Genomic DNA, 22,189 nt, shown 5'->3' on the forward strand with positions numbered 1-22,189 from the left:
TGTTCTGGGTGTATTTGCTTGCATTGTTTGCAGCTGTCTACAAATACTATAGAACTCTGAAAGCTGATGGCGTGGAAAAACGTCAGAACACAAAGGACTCTAAAGAATGCTCAAGTTGCCGTTGGCAATCTTGGGAGATCGTTGAATTGTTCTTGAAACTGAGTGAGTCCAGACTAGATTGTGAAAACCAATCTTAGAAACACCTCGCAGCCTATTTTTTGGTGTCTCTGCAGTTTAACCAGGCAGGAGAAATAGCTCATCTCCATCTAAACCGACTGAATAGAAAAGAAGTTCTGTTCGACTGACCTCTGAATCAAAGAAACCAGTGGGCTGTTCAAGGGACAGATTATTTCTCCTTCATGCCATGAAAGTCCTATTCTTTGGCAAAAGTATTAAAAAGAAATGAGCTGAACCAAGGTCCTGTGTATGAATTCAACATGTGAACCTGAGTATGACAATGCCAGAAATACTGTACAGAAAAGAAAGGAGTAACATTTTTTTTATATTAACCAAGAAATGTCACAGTAATTGAATATAGATTAAATTCTGTCCTTTGTTCTCAAGCTGGTGCAACATGTTCAGTAGGTAGGCTCTTAATGCCCATTGCAGGCAACAGATGCAAAAGCCTCTTGGGAGCTATGGTTTATGTCCTCCCAGAGGGAATCAGCTCAAGCATCTCATTACACAAGGCTGTAACCCAGAGTGAAGTATCATCTGGGGAATATTTCTGTCCTCTGTGTTATTAGGTAGATGGAGCCCTGACTCTCTAATGTGTCTTTTTATGCAAAAACACACTGGTGCAACTACAAGACAAAAATAGAAAAAAACATAAGGCAAACTGAAGAAATTCATTAAAATAAAGAAATTGTGCAAAAATAGAATAAGACAGCAAGAGCAATGACAGACAAACCGAAATGCTGATCATTCTGGTGGCCAGTAGCTACTGATGTGATTACCAACAAAAATGAGGTTTAGTGTTTTTTGGGGGGGATTTTTTAGCTGCCTATTCTGAATCCTTTGCTTAAAGTCAGCATGCATTATCAAATGTTTTGTTGAACTCAAAGTAAAATGGATTATTAATTCTGTTTCTGGGTAGATTATTTCAAAGCCTTGGGTCCTTGAATGATCTAAGGAGCACAGACTGATCCATGTGGTAATAGGAGACCTGTGCAAAAAGTTAATGCTATATAACTAGGTGTACTATTGTAGTTTTTATCAATATAATTTTAACCCATAAGAACCCAGACCCATTTTTTCTTAAAGGACTTAATGAGTTAATGTCAGACATAAAGCTTTGCAAGGAAGAGACTGGGGCACTCAAAGTGCTTGTTACACTGGTGTCACCGTGGGTTCTTATGGGTTAAAAATTGTAAACTTGCAAGCAGCCAGTTAAGGCTACCAAGGACTAAACTTACAGCAAGTTTGATCATTCAAAAAGAAGGACAAGAGGAAAAAGAGAAGAAAAGTCAAACCCACCTGTTGTACAGCAGGATATCTGGGACCCAAACCATATTGGAGGGGAAGCGGATGCTCTGAACCCCTGGGTAGCTCTCTGGGTTCCATGCGAGGTAAATATCTGTCCAATACTAGAACAAATGATAGAGAGTCGTCAAAAAAGGATTAGCTTATGATGAGGCGACAACATGAGCATGAGGACAAAAACCAATGCCAAATTCAAAGCTGTTTACTGAGTTCTGTCTTTGGTTTGTATCCCAGCAAACAAAGCCAGTTTGTTATTGATGTCTTGTTTAGTAATTGCAGCACCAGCGCAAAATGTGTTGTGCAATGACGCACATACTGAATTAGCTGTGTATCATAACGTCTATTCCTAAAATATATAAGTACTGGCACAGAACAGCGTTGCAAGAGCAAATTAACCAGCCATCCATCCATCCATCCATTATCTATACACCGCTTAATCCTCATTAGGGTCGCAGGGAGGAGGGGGGTGAAGCTGACTTAGGGTGAAGGCATGGTTCACCCTGAATAGGTCACCAGTCTATTGCTATTACACCGAGACACAACAAGCACACTCACATTCACACCTACGGACAATTTAGAATCACCTCAGCATGTTTTTAGACAGGAAGCCAGAGTACCTGGTGAAAACCCACACATTCGCAGGGAGAACATGCAAACTCCACACAGAAAGATCCCTGGCTGGAATGTGAACCGGGGACTTTCTAGCTATGAGGTGACAGTGCTAACCACTGAGCTACTGCACAGCCCCAAATTAGCCATAACTTGCCTTTTTTTTTCCTTTTCTTTTTATTTTAACAATTACAATCAACCTTAAACCAGCAGAAGTCAAATATTTTCCCTTTACACAAGCTAATTCAGCTGTTGGCTCATACTTTTTGTCTCATAATCAAGCTTGGCACTAAAACCCTGCCAAGTCAACAGCTGGTTGCACTGACCCCCTGCAATCTCATTAATGCCCGGGTCTGTATTCAGCAATGAGCTGACTGAACACAGCATCACAGCATTTAAAAGCACAAATAGTGAGTGGGTTGCCCCTTTGCCTCTTTTCATTTGCTGATACATTGTTGCAACATGATGTGTGAACAGTGGTTTAAATATTAGAACATTCCTGGGCGTGTAAGTGTTTGTTGCTGTTGTGTCTTTCTGTGTGTCTTTGTATATGGGGTTACATATATAGATGGAGGCATTCAGATGTTGAAGCCATAGGGCACATTCCCTATGGAGCAGCCACTGTCCCATTGCTAATGTGGACACAGCTACACTGTGCTCATCTGTTTGTGCCTATATGCACATGTGTGTTCATGTGCAGGCATGCGAATAGTGTGTTTTTTAATTTTTCTTGCTTTTTATTTAGTTTGGATGGTTGTGCCCTCAGGATTGTTGATGTATGTGTGTGCAAGCATGTTTCCACATTACATATCTCTGCAAATGCCCTACTGTCCATAGCAGTGATTTTACAATCAAACCAAATTCACATTTACTTCAAAGAGACTCCATCCATCTAAAGTGGGCATGCTGACATACATCTCCACTCATGCAACTAATAATCACTACACTTGTCATCTGTGGGCCTTGGCGCTTTGGTGCTTCTTTTCATGTTTGTTGGCTGGGAAAGCACAACTAACAGCCAACACAACTAAACACAGCTCAGGAACAGATGAGGAGGACACTGGGCTACGTAAGATAACAGCTGTCTAAGAATAGATGTGAAGTTGCATAACAGAAATTTAAGAAAGCATCCCTAATTTGAGACAACAAGGTTCCTATTAAGGGAGTGTGAAATTGGCTCTCCGAATGCAAGATTGAGAATGATTTGTTTAAGGGTGTAATATGCAGATGTGAGGTATGTGTATTACACGTCCCAGAATAGTGACATCTGAAATAGTTGGGATCATGAATCATTTAGAATTCATAGATTTTTTTTTTAGTTGTCATTGTAATGATCTCTCTAATGTGCACGTAGCATTCCACCAACAAATGAGCTCCCACTGCAGAGCATCCTGAACCTGAACAGTCAGAACGCAGGGGAAATAATTGGATGATAAATTGCTCATGAAATATTAATCACAGTTAAAGGTTTTCCTGTTGTTCCAAGAAACTGCATGTAAACCAACAATAGAACACTTCCCATCACTTTAATTTAGCTCTGCTTTCAATCAAAAAGAATGGAAGTGAATGAATTTTTATTTGTAGTGCATTTTTTTTAAAATTATAACATTTTCCATTATAACATTTTCTCTGTGGAGGCCAACTAAAGAGGAACCCAGTTCTTCATGACGGGCACCAAGAGAGCTCTTCTGGAAAAAGAGGAATGCTTTTGGTCATGAATTCTGTGTCCATATAAGATGGAAATAGAGTTGTCTGGATACATGGATGTGGCTTTTATTTGACGAAAGAAAGGAGAAGTATTCAACCCGAAGAACACCAGCTTCACAATCATGCATGGTGGTATAAATATAATGCTGTGGGGATGTTTTTCAGCCAGTGTGCCAGATAGCCTTGTCAGAGTAAACTGCATCATGAGAAAAGAGGACTACTTTGATGTTGTGGAAGAAGACCTCGGGCAGTATGCAGAATAAATTGAACCTTGGGCAGCACTGGACTTTCTGACACGAAGATTATCTGAAACATGCAGCCATAGTGGTCATAAAATAGTTAAATAAAACATTTTGAAAAGGCCCAGCCAGAGTCCAGGCCTGAATTCCAGAGAGTATGTGAACTGATGACAAGAAAGCCTTCCAATCTCAAAGACCTGAAGATTCTTGCAAAAAAAAAAAAAAGAAAAAAAAGGAGTGATCCAAAATCCCAGTGGAGACATGGAAAAATCTTCTAAGCTAACAAATACTGGGACTACACTTGCTGTGGTTGCACATAAAGGCTTTGCCATTGATTACTGAGAAAGATTATAAACAATTTTGGACAAGGCATTTTTACTAAAAACATAATGTCTGAGTGTTTTTTTGTCATAGGTTTATGCAGAAGAAACATATTGGTCAAATAACAATTACCTATAAAACTAAATTTGCCATGGGTATGAATAGTTTGGTGTTTAATAGTACATTGAATGAACAAGTATCTCTGACAGATATCGTAAAATGTAACTGACACAGATTTATGATGATTGAGATCATATTAATCTTTCACAAGCACTACTCCATCTGTGAAAGCTGGCTAAAGAGAAGGACACAAAGGTACCGCTTGTTCTTTAAAAAAAAAGGGGGCACTAAGCTCGTTACGATTCTGACAGTTAAAAACCGCATAAAATTCCATCCATTCAGATGTGGGGCATGCATTGTCTGATAAACCTGTAATCCTAAAATCCTCCACGACTCAGTGGAGGTGAACCTGCCCCTTCTCCATCTGACTGAGCTGGTTAATGTACTTCTTCAGTCTCCTTCAAAAACTGCTGCGCCTGCAAAGCCCCCTTAAATCATTGCACCAAAGTAGACGCTGGCATTAAAGAGGTGAATTCCTGAATAATTGATTCATTTATAACTTGTAAGCTAGTCAGCAGCCACCTCGGCCTGATGTGACAGCCTCAGTGGGCTCCTCTGATTGCGGCTGCTGTGATAATGAGGATGATGTACCTACCTGGCTGCTCTGATGTAACATTGTCCTTAAGCTACTGAGGATTGTAAAACATATTTCCATAGAAACGCTGTGGCCAACTAAGCAGCTCAGTTTAACATGCTTGGATGGCAGTACGGTACTCTGCACGAATTTTGCAAAGAATCTGACAATTGACAGCTCATTAAGAGATCAACGATTGTATGATTACAGCTTAGCAACCACAACTAGGCACGCCAAATGTGGCACACTTTGACAGGCTTTTAGAATGAGCTGTTGTGTGAATGATGTTAGGATTTTAAAGAGGTATTGAGGTTGCATCCGTCTAAAATCAATAAATGAAATGAATTGAAGTGTGATATCAGGTTTTTATCATGGCTAGAAGAGTTTATAATATTAGGAGTTCTGGCCTGTACTCCATTCTGGAAGTAGATACTCGAAGTATACACACCAACAACATCAGCCACCATAATCATAAAAAATAGCATTGCATTTGACTGAATTTGTAACCTCAAAATTCATTTGTACATCTCCTGGACTGACTACTTCTTCACTGCAAGACAGGAAACATCCAATCTTTATTTCATGTCTTCTGCTTGCAAGGATGTCAGTTGTGTTTTGTTTTGTTTTTTTGCCAGCATGTGGCTTTAGCCTCAACCTTTTAGCATAATGCCACGGATGTAACCATTAAGCATTTATTTAGGACTTCTTTCACTGTTTTAATGATTCGGTTGTAAACATTAATGTGCCAGCTGGTCACAGCCACCTCATGAAGCTAATGTTATCTTAATGGGCTAGCTACGACTGAAGGAAAAAAAAAAATCTGCTGCCTGCAACAGTTGCCACCAGAAATGATGGCTGCAGTTTAAAATTAAATGTCTGCCTTTGTCTACCTCTAACATTAAAGACACTTTATTTTAATTATTTAAACTGCATTTGTGCCAAAAGCTGACAGGTGTAGCAACATTTACAGCAGCCTCACTTTGTGAATAACGCAGATGTAAAATATGAAGACTTGAAAAGCAAGAGAGAGTAACCTGGTATGTGTCGGAGACTTGAGTCTTAACAGACTGTCTTTGAAAATGTATTTTTATCCCCATCCCCTGCGAATATATTGCTGACAATAAATAGGCTTACCATGTCATGTTATTTTTACGTAACAATCCGCAAAATATCCTTTTTGACCCAACTTACTATGTATTTACTTTGCAGTAAAGAAACACAACGAGCAAAGAAACCATTTGACACAATGTCTGACAGAAACTTATGAACTGCATTTTCTATTGTCACATGAGACAATGAAGACTAATTTAGCTTGTGTTTGTTTGTCTTAAATTGTGTTGAAACAGAAGCTGTTTCTGATCCAGACATAAAGGTTATTAGCTGCAGCTATAAATCGTGCCTGGCTCTATGCCGTCAAAAGCAGTCAGATGTGGACACTTCTTAAAAAATATGAATGGCAGAACTACAGGACACACGCACCTGCCTTCCAAAAATATCCTAAGTGACAATTATCACACAGTGATCGCATAGAAAGTAGTTGGAGAGGAGACATACCAGCTGGAGCCAGGCATTCGTGATCAGCACTTGGTTCTTTTCATCCTAGAAGGAGGGCAGAAGGAGACATAGAGGATAATCAGCAGTGAGTAGATGTGGTGTGAACAGATAGGAACTGAAAATATTCTGCAGGGTGAGAGAAAATTAAAAAGATATCATTTCTGCACATCTGATAAACACAATGCGAGATTATTGGATTTATCGGAAATGAAGAGAAACCCAGATGACACGAAACAACAATTTTCTTTCTGTCACGCAACAGAAGTTACAGATGTGCATTTTCAATAATACTGAAACATTTCAACAAAGAGAGCACACAAAAACGTCTACTGCCAGCAAACAGTGAAAACAAGAAGAGATGACTTTATATCAATTTCTATATATCAATGTCAAGAAAACAGAAATACGCAGAGTATCTGAAGGATCAGCTCATGGTCAAAGGGTCAGATAGAGAAAAGGGAGAGAGTGAGACCAATCAAGACTGACCGAAAGAAAAGCAGAACAGACAAGCTGAGATGGTTCAAGATAATAAAAAAAAAGAGAGAGGTCAGAAATAGCAGCACAAGAAAGATGAGGAAAACAACCTAAGGTGGGAATGGACTCCTTTGGTTTGTCTTGTAGAATCCTACATGACAGCGACAAGTTCTGCTCCTTGTGTTACACTCTTCTCCGCTGAGTGCCTGTCCTTTTATTGCTCCTTTACACTTGGAAAAATGTGCAAACTGCCACAACAGCATCTCACTTGTTTTTTACTTTCATAGAACCAGCAAAGTGACTTATCACATTATCTTCTACCCGTGACTGAAGCCGGAATAATGCAGCTGGTCCAACTCTTTGAAAACTTTTCGTTTAATATTCCTGTGATACGTTCATGAAATCAATTTACTCGCTTTACTTTTTGCCATTTCTCAGACCTAATCTTCTGTGTAGTTTTCTTTCTTATCGCACTGTTTCACACACATTTCAGCCTGCTTGTTCCCGCTTGGGAGGTTCAGAGGTTCTTATGTTGTGAAACAGCCACATATGAACGTGCTTAGATATAACCTTAAGGGAGAGCTCCTCAAAATGCCCTGGAAAAAGGTCTTTAAAAGATAAATGGATTCCTGATTAAAGTCTGATTACAGTACATTAGCTTACACACACACACACACACACACACACATATATATACATATTTTATATATATATATATATATATATATATATATATATATATATATTCAAAGATTGATGAAACTAAAAAAAGATTAAGATTGCAAGAGTTTTGTCTTTTAAAAAGATGTTTATATTCACAGTTTTTTACACATATACGTATCACTGAAAACTAACACATGTATTTTCCTCCTCATGAAATAATTAAAAATGCAGATTTTAAACCAAATTTTAAAAGAATTTGTTGTTTACATCCATGCTTGACTGCAAGCAACCTTTTTTTTTTTGCTGTCTTTGCAGGCACATTGCTGCTTAATGTTTGTTGCCACCACCAGCTGTCAGGACAACATGAAACCAGCTGTACGATTTAAATTGGACCAAAAGTCTGTTTGTGCATGTGCATAATACAAATGTAAAACTGCTCTCTAACAAAAAGATGCTCCGCGGACCTATTCATGCACAGAAACTCCACAAGAAGCCTTTAACTATGACTGCTCCTAAACATGTATGTGATTAAGGACTTGTTGCTCTAACAGCTGATACAGGTGAATTTGGCACCAGCTTATCTGAAAGTTCCCAACTAATAATAAATTATCATCTCTCAAATCACCAACTTTATTATTCACAGATGAAGAATCTCTCCAGCTCATTGCCTGGCTTCTCACAATCCTTTACTAAAATGAGATTTTTTTCTGACAAAGATAGGATTGCAATGGAAATTCTGAATAGAAGTAAGTTATCCTCAGTTATTTATATTCTTGCGGTCACCACAATTTAATTAACCTCTAAAATTAATATTAATAGATGCTCTTTTACTCACATGGTAGCTATCCAGAGATATCAAGACATCAGGTGCATATTTCCAGTGTGGCCCTCCACTGTACATAGAAATCCATTAATGCTCTGTGGGCCTCTTATAAGGATGTCTACTCAATATCCAGAGATGGTTTAACTCAGTGTCATCAGTGACAAACAAAACAAACGCACCCATTTTACTTTTCTCTGTAGTGAAAATCGATTCTCACACTGTTGCCTTCCCTCCCTCCCTCTCTACCCTCCTCCCTAACTCCCCCCACTCTCCAAGCTTATCTCCACCTGTCCTTTCTGATCTCTTTTAAACAGACTCCCTTCTCCGCCGCTGAAATAGAGCAGCCTCATACCTCCTATTGTGTGTTTTACAAAAGCAGCATTTTAGCGCAATTGTGGAGACTTGGCTTTGCTGTGTTTTTTGGTCTATTCTGTGCCTGACCTCTCTTTTGTAGTGGTTTGTGGGCTTTCGCTCAGCTGCAATGGGCAATATCAGTCCTGTCGCTCCCGCTATAAACACTCTAATCTCCTCATAAATCTGCTGTGATTGGTTTGAGATAGGATGGCGAGGGAATGATGGTCACTTGCATCCAATGAAAGCACCTTGTGTTTTATAGCATGTCATCCAACATCACATGGTCAAGGACAAAAACATTTTCTCATATATATGTTAATATATATAAATATAAAGAGAGAGAGAGAGAGATATACACACACAAACATTGGTCCTTTAGTGTAAGTCTTCATGTACATTGTTTCAGAATTGGATTTTTATCTTTGTTATTTATTGGGTTTTACCCCCAGCAGGGAACAACGGGATCCCTTCCTACCTCAATCCAGATCAGAGGATCAGTGTTCTAAAGATACTGAATCAACAAACAGTGAAGAAACGAAACCCTCAGATCACATCTCAGAATCCTATATTGTGCTTCCTGCGCTCGTCTTCACTTAAGATTTCAATCAATTTCCTGAATAACAAATCTTCACCAGTGTGAAGGCCGAATGAGATGCCCTCTTACTTTAACGCTTCAACAGATGTGATCGAGTATCTGCTGAACGACATCAGAGTCTGTGTAGAGAGAATGCAGCATGGCCTGGTTTACAAGGGAACAATGAGAAACATCTTTCTTATACATCCTGTTTTTGTCAGGGTTGAAAGAATTAAACAAGAACACACTCAGAAACCTGCCATCTGTCTTGTGCAAAGCAGCATCTGCTATCATGTATGTTTCTGAACATGTGAATCTTCATTGAGAAGACTCATTAAGAGACAAGTGACACCATGATCACCAAGCTAATGTGTTACTGTTAAACCTCTGAAGCCTAAAACCCATGGGCAGGTTTGAAAGGCATGCTATTTTTTTTTTTTTTTCAAAATTTGCTCAATGTATCATCCCAACGAACAGTGAAAACAGAACAACCCATCAGATTTTTAACCTTTAGGAGCCCTTAAACTAATCATGCCTAACTTTTTGTCATTTTATGAGCTTAAAATCTGGATATTTTAGCAAAATCAGCTTTAAAATTTTGGCAAAAATTAAACATTTGCAGTCACCAGATTCTGTAACAACTTTCTATGATCTTTGTTACAACCGATAAGCTGCTAGTGAGTCAGCTGTGACTCATAAAATGTCAAACTACTGTTTTATAACAAAAAACTAAACAAAAACTAAACAAAACGGTAGATTTGCCAAGTGACAAAAATGCATCTTTCTACTCTGCCTCCTTGTCCAACTAGTAGCAGAGACGTCGTTATCAGGCTTCTGCTGAGCTTGATGATAAACTGATCATTTGAATCAGCTGTGTTGGAAGAGGGAAACATCTAAAACATGCAGGATAGTGGCCCTCCAGGAAACGGAGTTTGACACCCCTGCACTACAGGGACAAAAGGGGTAATATGTTAGTCAAGGCTACCTGAGTGAAAATCTAGGGCCTCAACCATGTCTCTGAAATTTTAATAGCTTAAGTGTGCTGTGTTCTGATAAGTTCATGCCTCTGTCTGTGGTCCTCAAGCAGCAGTAGATTTGGATTGTGCCTTTTTCTCCTTGTCCCAGCATTGTTAGTTTCATTACGCATCTATGATATTCTCTCAGTTAGATGCAACAGACACTCAATGTTTTACTCTATCACTCTGTGCTCTAAACAGCAGTGTTACTTTCATGATGAAAGTAACAAGTAGCAGTGTGTGATCATGGAAGAGCGTAGACACACACTGCTGCCTGTCGTGTTCAGAAAGTGTTTTTATTTTATTATAATCATTCAGTTGCTTCTGTGCTGCTGATCCAAGCTAGCTTTCCAAGTAAACATTTAGAGATACAGATACAGTTTTTGCTACAGATCTGAGGTGTTCTTTGCGAAGCAGATAATGTTACTGAGAAAATTATCCTACAGTGACGCTCGCCTGCTACAGTTAGGTGAAAGTAAATCAATTATGATCTTTTAGGTTATTATTTCTGAATATGTTAATCATCTGTTCATAATCAATTACTTACACGTTTGTTGAATTTCAGGCAATCAGAATGCTTTTATGTTCAACGTTGCAGGTTGCTTTCTGTATATTGTAATGTGAGATGTGTTTGTTACACAATGAGGAATTCGTGATTTGAGGTAAAGAGTTCCCAAAGAACCTTTTTTTTCTGAGGAATGTAGGATTTTCAGCTTCTGACATAGTGCAGAAGAATTCTGTAGGTTTAGACTAAGATAAGCTTCTTACGACAAGAAAAACAGTAGTTATAGTTTAATAAGAAAAAGTACTTGTATTGCAGAATGTCGCCGCTTTGAGCATGCATTAACAAAAGAAAATGATCATGCAGAAGATGGTTACTGATATCTTCAGTTCTGTAAGGGCAAGTGATAAGTAGTTGTATGTCACAATAACACAAAATAAAATAAATACAAAGCTTTTCATTCTGAAATGCTTGGTAAAAAAGTGAAAAGAACTTTCATGACTGATTGAGCAGGTATGACAAATTGTACCACAAAGATAGTGTCAGATTGTCTAAAAACTTCATATGGCAATGTTTTTCATTTTCAGATCCCACTTTGTAGGCATTAACCTTGGTTTGGAGGTCATGCAGTTTTGTGTAATTTCTTTGGGAAGTATTACTACATGATAAGGTTGAGTTCTGGAGGTTGGTTGGTTGTTTATGTGTGCTCAGAGATGGGGTTTTCATGACGACTTGATGGTTTAATTTTCTTTGTTTTTCCTTTTTCAACTCACCCGTAATCGTACATCATTCAATCTACTTGTCCAGTGTTATAGATTCTGAATTAATGGCATGATGAGAAATAACAGCGCAAATTTCAGGCTTTTGTCTTAAATAGTTCCTGAGATGCTGATACTGCCATTCAAAAAAATGCCTCAAATTCCAATGTGGAAAAGAATGTACTGAAAGTGGGTTAACATGCAATTTCTTTTAAAATATGATCTGGAAAGTACTTCATATATCCTTCTAAAATTTCACAGATGCAATTTTAAATATCTGTAGTTTTCTGTATAAAAGATTACAGCAAATCAGACATGGTGGAGCAGAAGGGCCCAGATGATGTGAGATGGAGTGACCCAGAAGGCTCACGGTGGCTCTTTATCCTGGATGGTGACCAGTCATGTGCTCGTCTGTCAGTCTGTTTGTGTATCTGTTATTATTTGTGGTGGTAAACTCGGTCTGTGGGCATCAACCTGCCCCAGTTCCACGGCAGGAGAGTTACCCAGGAGCAGATGGAGGAATGAAAGGCCATATTACACACATACAAGCCCAGCCAGCAATACATTATTTACTACTGCCCAGTAAGCATTAATTTATCTGGTTTTGCCAACTTATCCATTATGAATTAAGCCAGCAAACATTGTTGTTAACAGTGCATAAGACATATACATCTTGCAGCATACAGTATATTCAATAAATGTATGTTTGGCTTTTTGCAAAACTGTGACTTATGTGTAAAAAAAAAAACAAAAAAAAAACGCAACTGCAGTGACAAAAATTTTAGTCTGACATATATTTTATAAGAAAATAAATAACGATGAAACTAAACAATATTTCAAAACAAAGCAAGAAGCTCTAAATAGACATGTCGCATGTCTCAAAAGTGCCATATGTTCTCTCTGGAGAACGTCATGCCTTGTGACTCTGGGTCTCCACTCCATCATTTGCAAGCTCTACGAATGCATTAAGATGTTGTTTCATATGTGCTGTAGGAGACTTGACATTAATAATAGAATGAGAATCTTATATTAGAGTCCAGTGTGCAGCTCCCACCACCATGTAGTTATCATGAGGAGACGTACACGTCTTGTGACAGGGCAGGCTCAGAGATGTGACGGGGTGTCGGCTTGGGTTTTTTGGTTGAGCGCTCGGGCTACGTAGTGGGGCGAACCAGGAGGAGGTTGTGTGTGGATCTGTGTGAGGGTAGGTGCAAGAGATGGGAAGCAGGAGGAGATGCAGGAAAAACACCGCAGCAACAAAACAAACCATCACTGATGTGACAGAAAACTCTACCCACACCGCAGAAGTGATGATTTAAGAGCTGCAGCTTTGACATGAAAAAGACTGAAAAACAGCAGTAAGGAAGACTTGTGGGCCACACTGAGCTAAGTGGAGTTGCTGTGTGTGTTTGTGGGTGTAAAATATAGGGCACACAGATGAGAAATGGTGCTTTGAATGAAGCTTTTCTCTCAGGAAAACACTTCAAATGGCATACACCAAAATAAGGGAGAAACACAGGGGTGTTCGGCTTTTGAGAGTGTACAAAAATTGTTCAAAGAAGTTTTGTGACATTTTGACATTGACTCAGTAACTTAGTCTACTCGATTTATTTAGGATCTCTTTTTGTTGATGTTGGGCTTGTGTGTCACTATAATTGAATGCCTGAGCAGATTTAAATAGACCCGGGCATGTGGTGTGTTATAAAAGCTTGTATTTTTGGTGCAACAAGTCTAAATAACAAAAAAATCGCAAAATTAGTTTCTCTAGCTGTAAATTTTCTCTTAGATAAAGTGCATCATGCTGTTGCTGTTTTTTGTATTCTCTTTCGGTGTCTGTTTCCGTCGACTGCGTTTTGGATCAGGTGTGTTTCAAACCTCGTGAGATTAGGTTGATTTTCCTGGAGTCTTTTTCCGACCACATCCAAAATTTTGAACCTGTGACAGCCCCCATTCAAAGAGAAACACTGAAATAGCTTTCATGTCTGTACATTAAATATAAATTCAGGCCACAGCTGGTTAGCGTCGCATTGTGTAATGACTGAAAATCAGGCTAAATAGCTATCCTGGTTTCTGTCCAAAGGTATAAAACCCCAAAAAAGTTGCATCAAATTGCACCATCCCAAGTAAATTTGCAGATTTCAAGTACTATATATTCACATCACATATGAAATTTTCTTTGTTTTCTGTCTACAAATGCAGTAAAAATCCAGACTAGATGTTTTCACTGTTTAGGTTTTGCATTAAAAAGTCAGGCTAAGCTAAGCTAACGCTCTCCCAACTTTGACATCAATGCATAGACTGAAAGTGACCTCTTACTCAGCAGGGAAATAAATATGTGTAATTTCTCAAATGTTTCTGAAATTAATTTAAAGAGCTGCATGGAAATGGTCATAGTCAGAGTGGGAAAAGAGGGAGAGACGGGGAGAGAGAAGAGCAGCTGAGAAGCAAATAAAATGAGGTCAAAAAATTGAGCGGGCATATCTTCAACGCTAAGAGGGAATTTTCTAGTTGAGTGAAAGAAAGGACTGAGGGCCTGTAGCGCCTGACATGTGAAAAGGAAAGAGGGCAGAAACAAAGATCTTGCGCTTTTAAAAGATGAATATTCTCACTTCAGTGGTTGCAGCCACTGGTGGTATAACAGTTCTAAGTTCAGGGGAAGATGAAGTACTACAACCACAAGGTATATGCACTGGCATGCAACACAGTCACTGTTGATAAATCAAATGGGAAACCTTCAACATAAACAAACATTTTAGATGCAAAAAGCTTCATGAAGAGTGTTCAACGCAAGTTTTTTTAATTCGCTCTTTTGTCGTGTGCACAAATCCTTGTTTTTTTTGTGTGTGTTTGAATATATTCAGTACTTTACAAAACATATTCACACTCACCACGTCGATGATCTGCAGCAGTGTGAGGCCAAGATCCACCACAATTGGTGCAGAGTCGTTTTGAACAGGTCTCTCAAGTCGATTGTAGTTCACCATCAGGTCACTGTACAGCTTCCTCTGGTGGACACCGCCAAGACATCCTGGGAGAATAAATGGACAATTACAATAGGAAGGCGATGACAGAGAAAATTACAGATGGCAGAAGTGGTTTGTAGCTTAAGAGAGCAGAAATGAGAAACAAGATAACAGCAGGAGTAGAAACGAAAGGGAAGAGTAGCGGGTGAGAGGAACCGACAGCTTTAAATGGTTCTGTTACATCTTTAACAAATAATCAACCCAGCAATTTAATAAAACATTCAAAATGCTCTCGCACACATAACAATGCCTGTAATCTAATCAGCGCCATTATCGTAATTATTTACAACACTGTTCGTGCAGTGCCGGGATCCCTCAAGAAATCCTGATTAAGTCACAGTATGCTCAATGTAATGAGCACAGTGTTAACTCACTGAACTTTAATTGTGTTGACAGTGAGTTGGTTTAGTCTCTCCTGTATTCATTACGCCTCATCAAGAAGTTTACACTGAACAACGAGGCATCCGTTTTTCACAAGAATTACTATTACAGCTCAGTCCCTTATGCAGAAGCAAAGCATTCAGTTGTGAAAGTGGCATATCTTGTCTTTGGCACCATGCTGCTAGCGTTGTTTCTCTTTCACGGGTGCTGCTGTCATCGTGTAATTTGACTAAAAAGGCTTTGACTGAGTGGCTGTTGGGAGAGAATCTCATAGCAGCCCAACTGTGCAGTTTACATCATAACACTGTAGAAGCTAATCTACATCAGAAATCCAGAAACATGGACATATCTCTGTCCAATCAATGATTTAACCCCTAAAAACTCACTGTATCAGAATGAAATATCTGGGCAAGTTGGTGTCAACAATTCAGACAGAATTCAGGAAGTATTTCGCTGTGCAGTCTCAGATTTTGTTTAGAGTATACTTACAGTGGCTCCAAAGCTAAGTTCTGTAAAATCTTGAGAACCTTTTTCAGACCTGGAAATTCTTGTATTTTCCTAGTAAGTTCCTCTAAGTGTAAACGTATAGATGTATTTCTGTAAGTATTAAAGATGCAGCCTTTGGTCGACATTTCACCAACTGTTGAGGCCTCTAACATTAGTAGAATATGAGAATTTGATTTGTGGCAAGAATGGCAAGCCAAGGTTCCATGTTTTTGCTATTTTCACATGCAAAAGTAGACCAAAAATATTGCTGATGAGCAAAGTTACAAGTTGCTTCCATGTTATCTTCATGTTGAAATTTAACAACAAATAATTCTCATTTTGACCGTCTGAATGTTCCCCAACAGACACTTGTGTACTTTAAGTGAGACTGATACATGGATGCTATAACTTAGCATTTTGTCAGCCCAATATTAAAAGGAGTGACACTGTACCAAACATGGTATTTCAAGAAAAGTTCAAACTGATCTTTATTTCCACAATCACATATGTCGGCAAGCGATACTGTGTAGCCAATACAGCTCTTAAAGTTACTTGTTTGAACCAATTTTGGCCTCATAAATTCGCACTAAAAGTTTAAAAAGTACAGTCCATCTAAGACAAACAACAGCATCATTTTCTGGACGTCAGGGTGGATGGATGGGAGGGCAAAACACCGGACCTCAGCAAGGAAGACTGCGGCTTATTTCTCATTTCAAACAGTTTCAAAAACATCGCAATTGAAAACAGGGTTCTCCCCACACCTTGCACCAAAATGCAGCTGAATCAGTTGTTAGTCAGCTCAAAGACAACAAACTTGCAAAGGACAGAGGAGGGCTGGACCGCACTGATTAATTCGCATTCTCTGATGCAGACACAGTATTGTTGAAATGTCAGTTTGTTTGCACAAATTAAAGGGTGTGAATTAATCAGTGTGCCACATTCCAACTTTTTAAAATTTTATTTGTTTATTTTCAAAAATCTGATTGTGATGGTTGCATAAGAAAGCTACACCAACCTGAATAAAATAATCTTTTAAAACAAACTGCTGCCATTTCTCTAAAGCCATCTTAAGCCATTTCCACGCCATAGAACAAGATTATTATTTTGTTATTTTTTTAAGAGGACATGGATAGACTATATATGTTTTGTTGTTTAATTTGGAGGAATTGTTGAAAGTAGAACATATTTTAATTTACTTACTCTGGCAAAATAAGACAGTGTAACATTAGATATACCTAAAATAAGTACAGTTCCTACTTTGGTGCCTTTCAAACAATACTAGCCCATGAAAGAGACAGCAACTGACAGTGATGTATAACAAGGGGGGGAAGCTTCATCAGGATTGTTTTTTTTTTTTCCAAACAAAAAAATATGCAACCAGAACAATTAGAAACCATAACGACAATTTTAAAGAAAGTGGCTTTAGGTTATCCATCTTGCAAAACTTTGGATGAGCAGCTTCTTTTCTCCCGTGAACGCCGTCATCAGCAGAACATTTGCTAAATTCTGGACTCCCTCATTCTTCAGTGTCTCATTTCAGCCACAACTGAAAAGGTCTCAGCCTTCATCTCCCCTGTGACCCTCGTTCAAATTAGATGTTGTCTCACCATATTCCAGCAATTACCGTGTGACAGCCTAGACGCGAGCGCACCCACAATGACTGAGTGGATGACTAATTAGCTAATGAGCCGAAAATAAACAAAGACAGCTAGCTGTGCATTTGTGTGCTGTGGGTGTTGGTGAGTGTCAGACAGGGCGGCCCCTAAATCTTAGAGTGACAGAGAATCTGCATAATGGGGGAGAGTGGCAGCCAGCAAAAGTGTTGAGAGTCGATGGAGTGAAGCGAGCCAAGAAGAAAAAAGCCGAACAGTGAAGAGCTCTGTCAGTGAAAACATAATCATCTGTGAGTGGTGGGAGGCAACCTAGCACGCACTTTTGTTGATATACAATAGCAAAATTAATGATGTCATATTTTCTGCATTGAATAGAAATATTTTTATTTTTCTAGCAAATATTGGATAGACACATTTTTTTTCAATCTTTCTGCTTTTGCATCTCAGATCAGTCCACTCCCTGCACTTTGTACCGCCTGCAGATGACATTCAAGTACAGGAAGTTCTGAACAATTTGTACCTCTGAGTCCGAGAAAGGAGGCAAACATCCTTCAAGACATGATTGCTTTGACAGAGGCGTGACTGTACCAGGTGCGCAGACGACTGCTAGTTTGCTGAGACGACTTATTCGAGAGCATGTTCGAGTACGGAGTCTGTGTTATTAGACAAGACCTATGTTGCAGCTGGGGCAGCTTTCTGAGAGCTGCATATTTATCCTTACAGTGTCCCACATGTGATGCTTTATGTCTGCACTTCAGTGGTTATGCAATGTTGTTTCTCCTCCCCGCTCTTGGTTTTCTTCTGTTTTTTGTAATGTGTGCTCCATGTTAGTAGTTTCACTTGTATTTCAAAGCCTTTTATGTACAGCATCTGCTCATAGATAACACTCATACTGCCACTGATCAGCTAATATGTAATTTATAATAATGCTATGCCTTGTAAATGATGACATTAACCAGTAATTGTCTTCAGAAGTACATATTCAGTTCAAGCTGTCAAATTTTAGAGGTAGAACACTTGTGATTTTAGAAAAGTTTCTGATGACCTCTACAGCTTTTCCTTCTCACCTTGCTGCACTGAGGCAGAATTACACTATCAGGTTTGTCAGTAGAATGGCATGTGAAAGGCTGAGCGTGAGAGTGACTCTTTTTCGTGTTCCGCGCTGCAACAGTCGCCCTCAAAGCTACAGAATGATGGCAGTAATCTTTAAAGTCTTCTTCAAAACCTCAGTGACCTCTTTTGACTGGATGGGTCACGCTGTCAGCCAAGTACACATTGTTTCTAGGGAATCTTTCACAACAAAGAAATCTGTAATAAGAAGAGAGGATGAAGTGAGTCTGAGCCTAATGTCAAGGAATCATTTACTAATCAGTTTGTCTCTCCATACATTCCTTCATGCATATTTTATATAAACTTATATGATTCAGTATGATGAACTATATTTGTCTGTCATACGCAGTTAAGAGGTTATATGAATGAAAGAAATCAGTCCAGTTTTTCTACATCCTTTAAAATTCTTAATAGCAATACTATTTTATTATTAATTGCTGTAAAACACAGATTAAATATTTTAAAAGTCACACAGGCAGCAGAAGAGTTTGGTTAAATGGCTTTAAAGTATACAAGTTCTGATACATCTCCTGGTTTAGTCTTCATTGAACATATGAGCCTTGATGAATTCAAGTATTGGTAAAAACACCTGAACCAGGGCTTGGATCTGTGCGAAATGAACTGAAACTGTTATCAGGATATTCACAAACCTTTATCATTCAATGGTATACTTAGTTATGTTTTATGCTGCAGGATGTTTTTGAGGTTTTGAGGACGCCCCTGAAAATAATGCTTTCCAGACTCATGCCATGAGGTCTTTTCTTGGAGTGAACAAATGAACTTCTGAAGTGGATATGAGATGTAGTCACATCTTGTGAAGCAGAGAGGTGAACTGGTGAGACTGTGAAACCACTTTGTTCAGTTGTGAGAAGAAAAAATAGCAAAAAAAAAAATCTACTATCATGCACCCTATTGGTCAAGAGTGGCTTGCTTGACTTTAAATAACTTGCAGTATAATAAAATGGCAATCAAATACAACACTATTAAAGATCTGTGAGTAACGATGGAAAAAGGAAATTAATAAGGAGATTAGAAATTACATTCAAATGAAAAATAATTACTATGGAGAACCAAAACTAAAATGACATTTTCTAAGTCAGTGTGTGTGTTGGATGCTACTTTCCTACTGGCATTTGAGGTAGATGGGTATAAAAGCAGTCCTCAAAAGCATCATTTGTATCATGCTGCTGCTGTTGTAGAGTTTTCATTTTTTATTACCCGACCCTTACTTTTTTTATTTATAAGATCTCATTGAAAGATCCAGATTTCTTTAGTTGTCTGATGCTGATATGTTAAATTGTGTTTTGCTTTTTGTTTTTTTAAAAAGGCTTTTGCTTTGGAGAAATGTCTGCTCAACAGCTGAGACAAAGGACACTGTATTCGATACATCGTGGTATTTCCATTACAAAAACTGAATGCTTTCAAATGTAATCTTTTTAGAATTACCGTTGTAGAATTATATATTATGATCCACCATGTGGCCTTTCAGGTTACTACAAAGTGTTTTGTGCACCCATATGGGCTGGGGACCAGAAAGCTGCAAGGCATTCAAATAAACAATCAATCAATCAATCAATCAATCAATCAATCAATCAATCAATCAATCAAATTAGTTGGTCAGGTTGGTTGAGAAATATTTAATAGTAAAATACAGTGAATCTCTTTTCTACATTATCAAATTATTATGACTAAACCCTTTCACACAACACCTTACCTGTAACTCCTAAAAATAAAAATTATGCCTTACTAAGCTCTTCACAGTTCAGTCATTACGAATGCACATATAGGTACACATTTGCACATTGTACTAGCCTTGTGCATGGCGCTAAGTGTTGCAGTGTACTGTATATAATGTTTGTTTGTTCCTTTAGATAGTTTCCAGCGTTGCTGTAGCATGTAAATTGTCCCTCCGGGGAGCAATAAAATCACATTCATTCTTGAAAAGGCTGCAGTTTTCAAGGTCAGCTGTGTGAGCAGGACTGTGTTGAAAATCAACCTGATGCTAACGGCACAAGAGGTTGCTGCTGTGTTGTCTGTTTGTATTTTTACATGCCCATAGCATGCATAGATACACATAAATATAACATACATGTAGTTGTTATTTCGATATGGATAGTATTTTAGTTTCAATAGCATATTTCCATATTTACTCTGCTGTCTTATCGTGCTCAGTTTTAGCATGTTTCAAATATGAAATACTTTTTTAGATAAAATATACATTAAATCACCTTCACCTGCACCTACAAAGAGAACAGTGTTCAAAAAGACTTCAGTAAGAAATTCTACCTGTAATGATAAATGTGAGGACGGGGGGAAAAAAAAAAAACAGGATTTTGACATATGAGAATGAGGAACTATTTCTTTCCTGCTCTGTGGTAGGCCCTATCCTCAATATTTCTAACACAGATAGCCATATCATCAGAATATTCATCTCACCCTCAGAGCCCCCCCACCGACATACAGAGTCCTGCCCCAGTTTTCCACGGTCTAACCACACTTGCACATGTGTCTTCTTCTTGTAGCCCCCAGACTGCAACTGATGTTTTCCAGTTTTCATCTATAAACCCTGCGCCCATCGATACAGATACGCTGAACACATCAACACAGAGTCTTCACATAGCCTGAAGGCATTTGTCAGTATCATATGGCTACAATATATATCTCTCACTGCATTAGTTTCCCACCTATGTATCCATTTTAGAGCCCACTGGGGGCGTCATTCAGTCCTCAATCATTAAAGCTCAGTTGCATTGTACAGAAATACAAAGAAAAGAGTTTCTGTTTTCATTGCTGGGATGCTGCAGCCGTAAACTTAAAGGCAATTTAGTTTATGAGTCGTTCACCCTTAAGGTACACGCTGCGTTTGAAATCATTTTTAAAGACCAGGTGTTTGAGCCGTTCTCATTTTTCTCATCACAGACAATGACACTCGTGGGGTGACAAATCAGTGACGCACCAAGTGCCAGAGTTTTGACATGAGTTATTCCCATTCAGCTCTTGTGTTCCCCTGTTGTATGGATCGAACTCTAAAAACAATGGATCCAATAATGCAACTGGACGTCATCTTTTCTTGTGTTCTCCTGTCTCCTCAAACAGCAGTACAAACTCTTTGTTATGAAAGCTTTCTAGAAAATTAGATGTCTGAGTTGTTGGAGAGCAGAAAAACCTCCACTGATCAAAATCCTTTTCCCATCTTATTGCACATATTGGTGCCAGAGGGTGATTTTTAACAGCTTGTGGCTTCCAGCAATAAAAATTACACTCGTGGACAATGGGCCAAGGAGTGACTTGAGTACAGGAGATCCAATCTCTATTGCCCTCCAAAGACTGTTGTGTTTAGTTTAAAGTGAGTAGTAAAAATGAATAGCACAAAGAAGAACAATAAATACAAGGGCATTGCGCAACTAACTGGAGTCATCAGACAGAATGCAATGAAAGCAGGAGGGCAACCTGGTGTCAATATTTACAGCAACTGACAAGGAAAATTAAAGCTTGTTTAAAAGGCTGGTAGCTGATGGGATAAGGGGCTCATATAGCGATTGGTGCCTCTTCTTGTAAGGAAACAGCTTTGCTCTGATAAATATCACTGAGAACATTTGTCACTTGCATTTTGCTGCTTATAGGCTTTACATACTGTTGTCACAACCGCACACATCTACATGTTGGATTATACATTATTAACTTGCCCTTGATGGATGCTTCCTTCAGTTTTACTTCACTGTTACTGGTTGAAATAATGTATTCTATCACATTATGCTGTGTGTCTTATGATAGTCTTCCTCTCAAGATATGTACTGTTCTGGTCT

General features: G+C 38.6%; 1 protein-coding gene and 1 long non-coding RNA gene across 3 annotated transcripts in view; one reads left to right on the forward strand and one right to left on the reverse strand.

Moving 5' to 3' along the window:
- Nucleotides 1–22,189, reverse strand: part of LOC110957914 (neuronal acetylcholine receptor subunit alpha-7-like) — a 46,615-nt gene that overhangs the window by 20,638 nt on the left and 3,788 nt on the right. Inside the window, exons 2-4 of the mRNA XM_022204153.2 lie at nucleotides 14,659–14,798; nucleotides 6,607–6,651; nucleotides 1,477–1,586 (exon numbers count right to left, since the gene is read on the reverse strand). Coding sequence (XP_022059845.1) covers nucleotides 1,477–1,586; nucleotides 6,607–6,651; nucleotides 14,659–14,798 — 295 coding nt within the window. The remainder of the gene's footprint in view (nucleotides 1–1,476; nucleotides 1,587–6,606; nucleotides 6,652–14,658; nucleotides 14,799–22,189) is intronic.
- Nucleotides 1–22,189, forward strand: part of LOC127533083 (uncharacterized) — a 50,454-nt gene that overhangs the window by 13,871 nt on the left and 14,394 nt on the right. The window contains exon 4 of one of the 2 annotated variants that reach the window (XR_007940721.1): nucleotides 17,721–20,327. The exons of the other annotated variant lie outside the window; for it this stretch is intronic. This is a non-coding gene — a long non-coding RNA (uncharacterized LOC127533083). Of the gene's footprint in view, nucleotides 1–17,720; nucleotides 20,328–22,189 lie in introns of those variants that run through there. 2 annotated transcript variants of the gene reach the window in all.

This window comes from Acanthochromis polyacanthus, chromosome 3 (genome assembly GCF_021347895.1).
Source record: "Acanthochromis polyacanthus isolate Apoly-LR-REF ecotype Palm Island chromosome 3, KAUST_Apoly_ChrSc, whole genome shotgun sequence".
NCBI classification, from domain to species: Eukaryota; Metazoa; Chordata; class Actinopteri; family Pomacentridae; genus Acanthochromis; species Acanthochromis polyacanthus.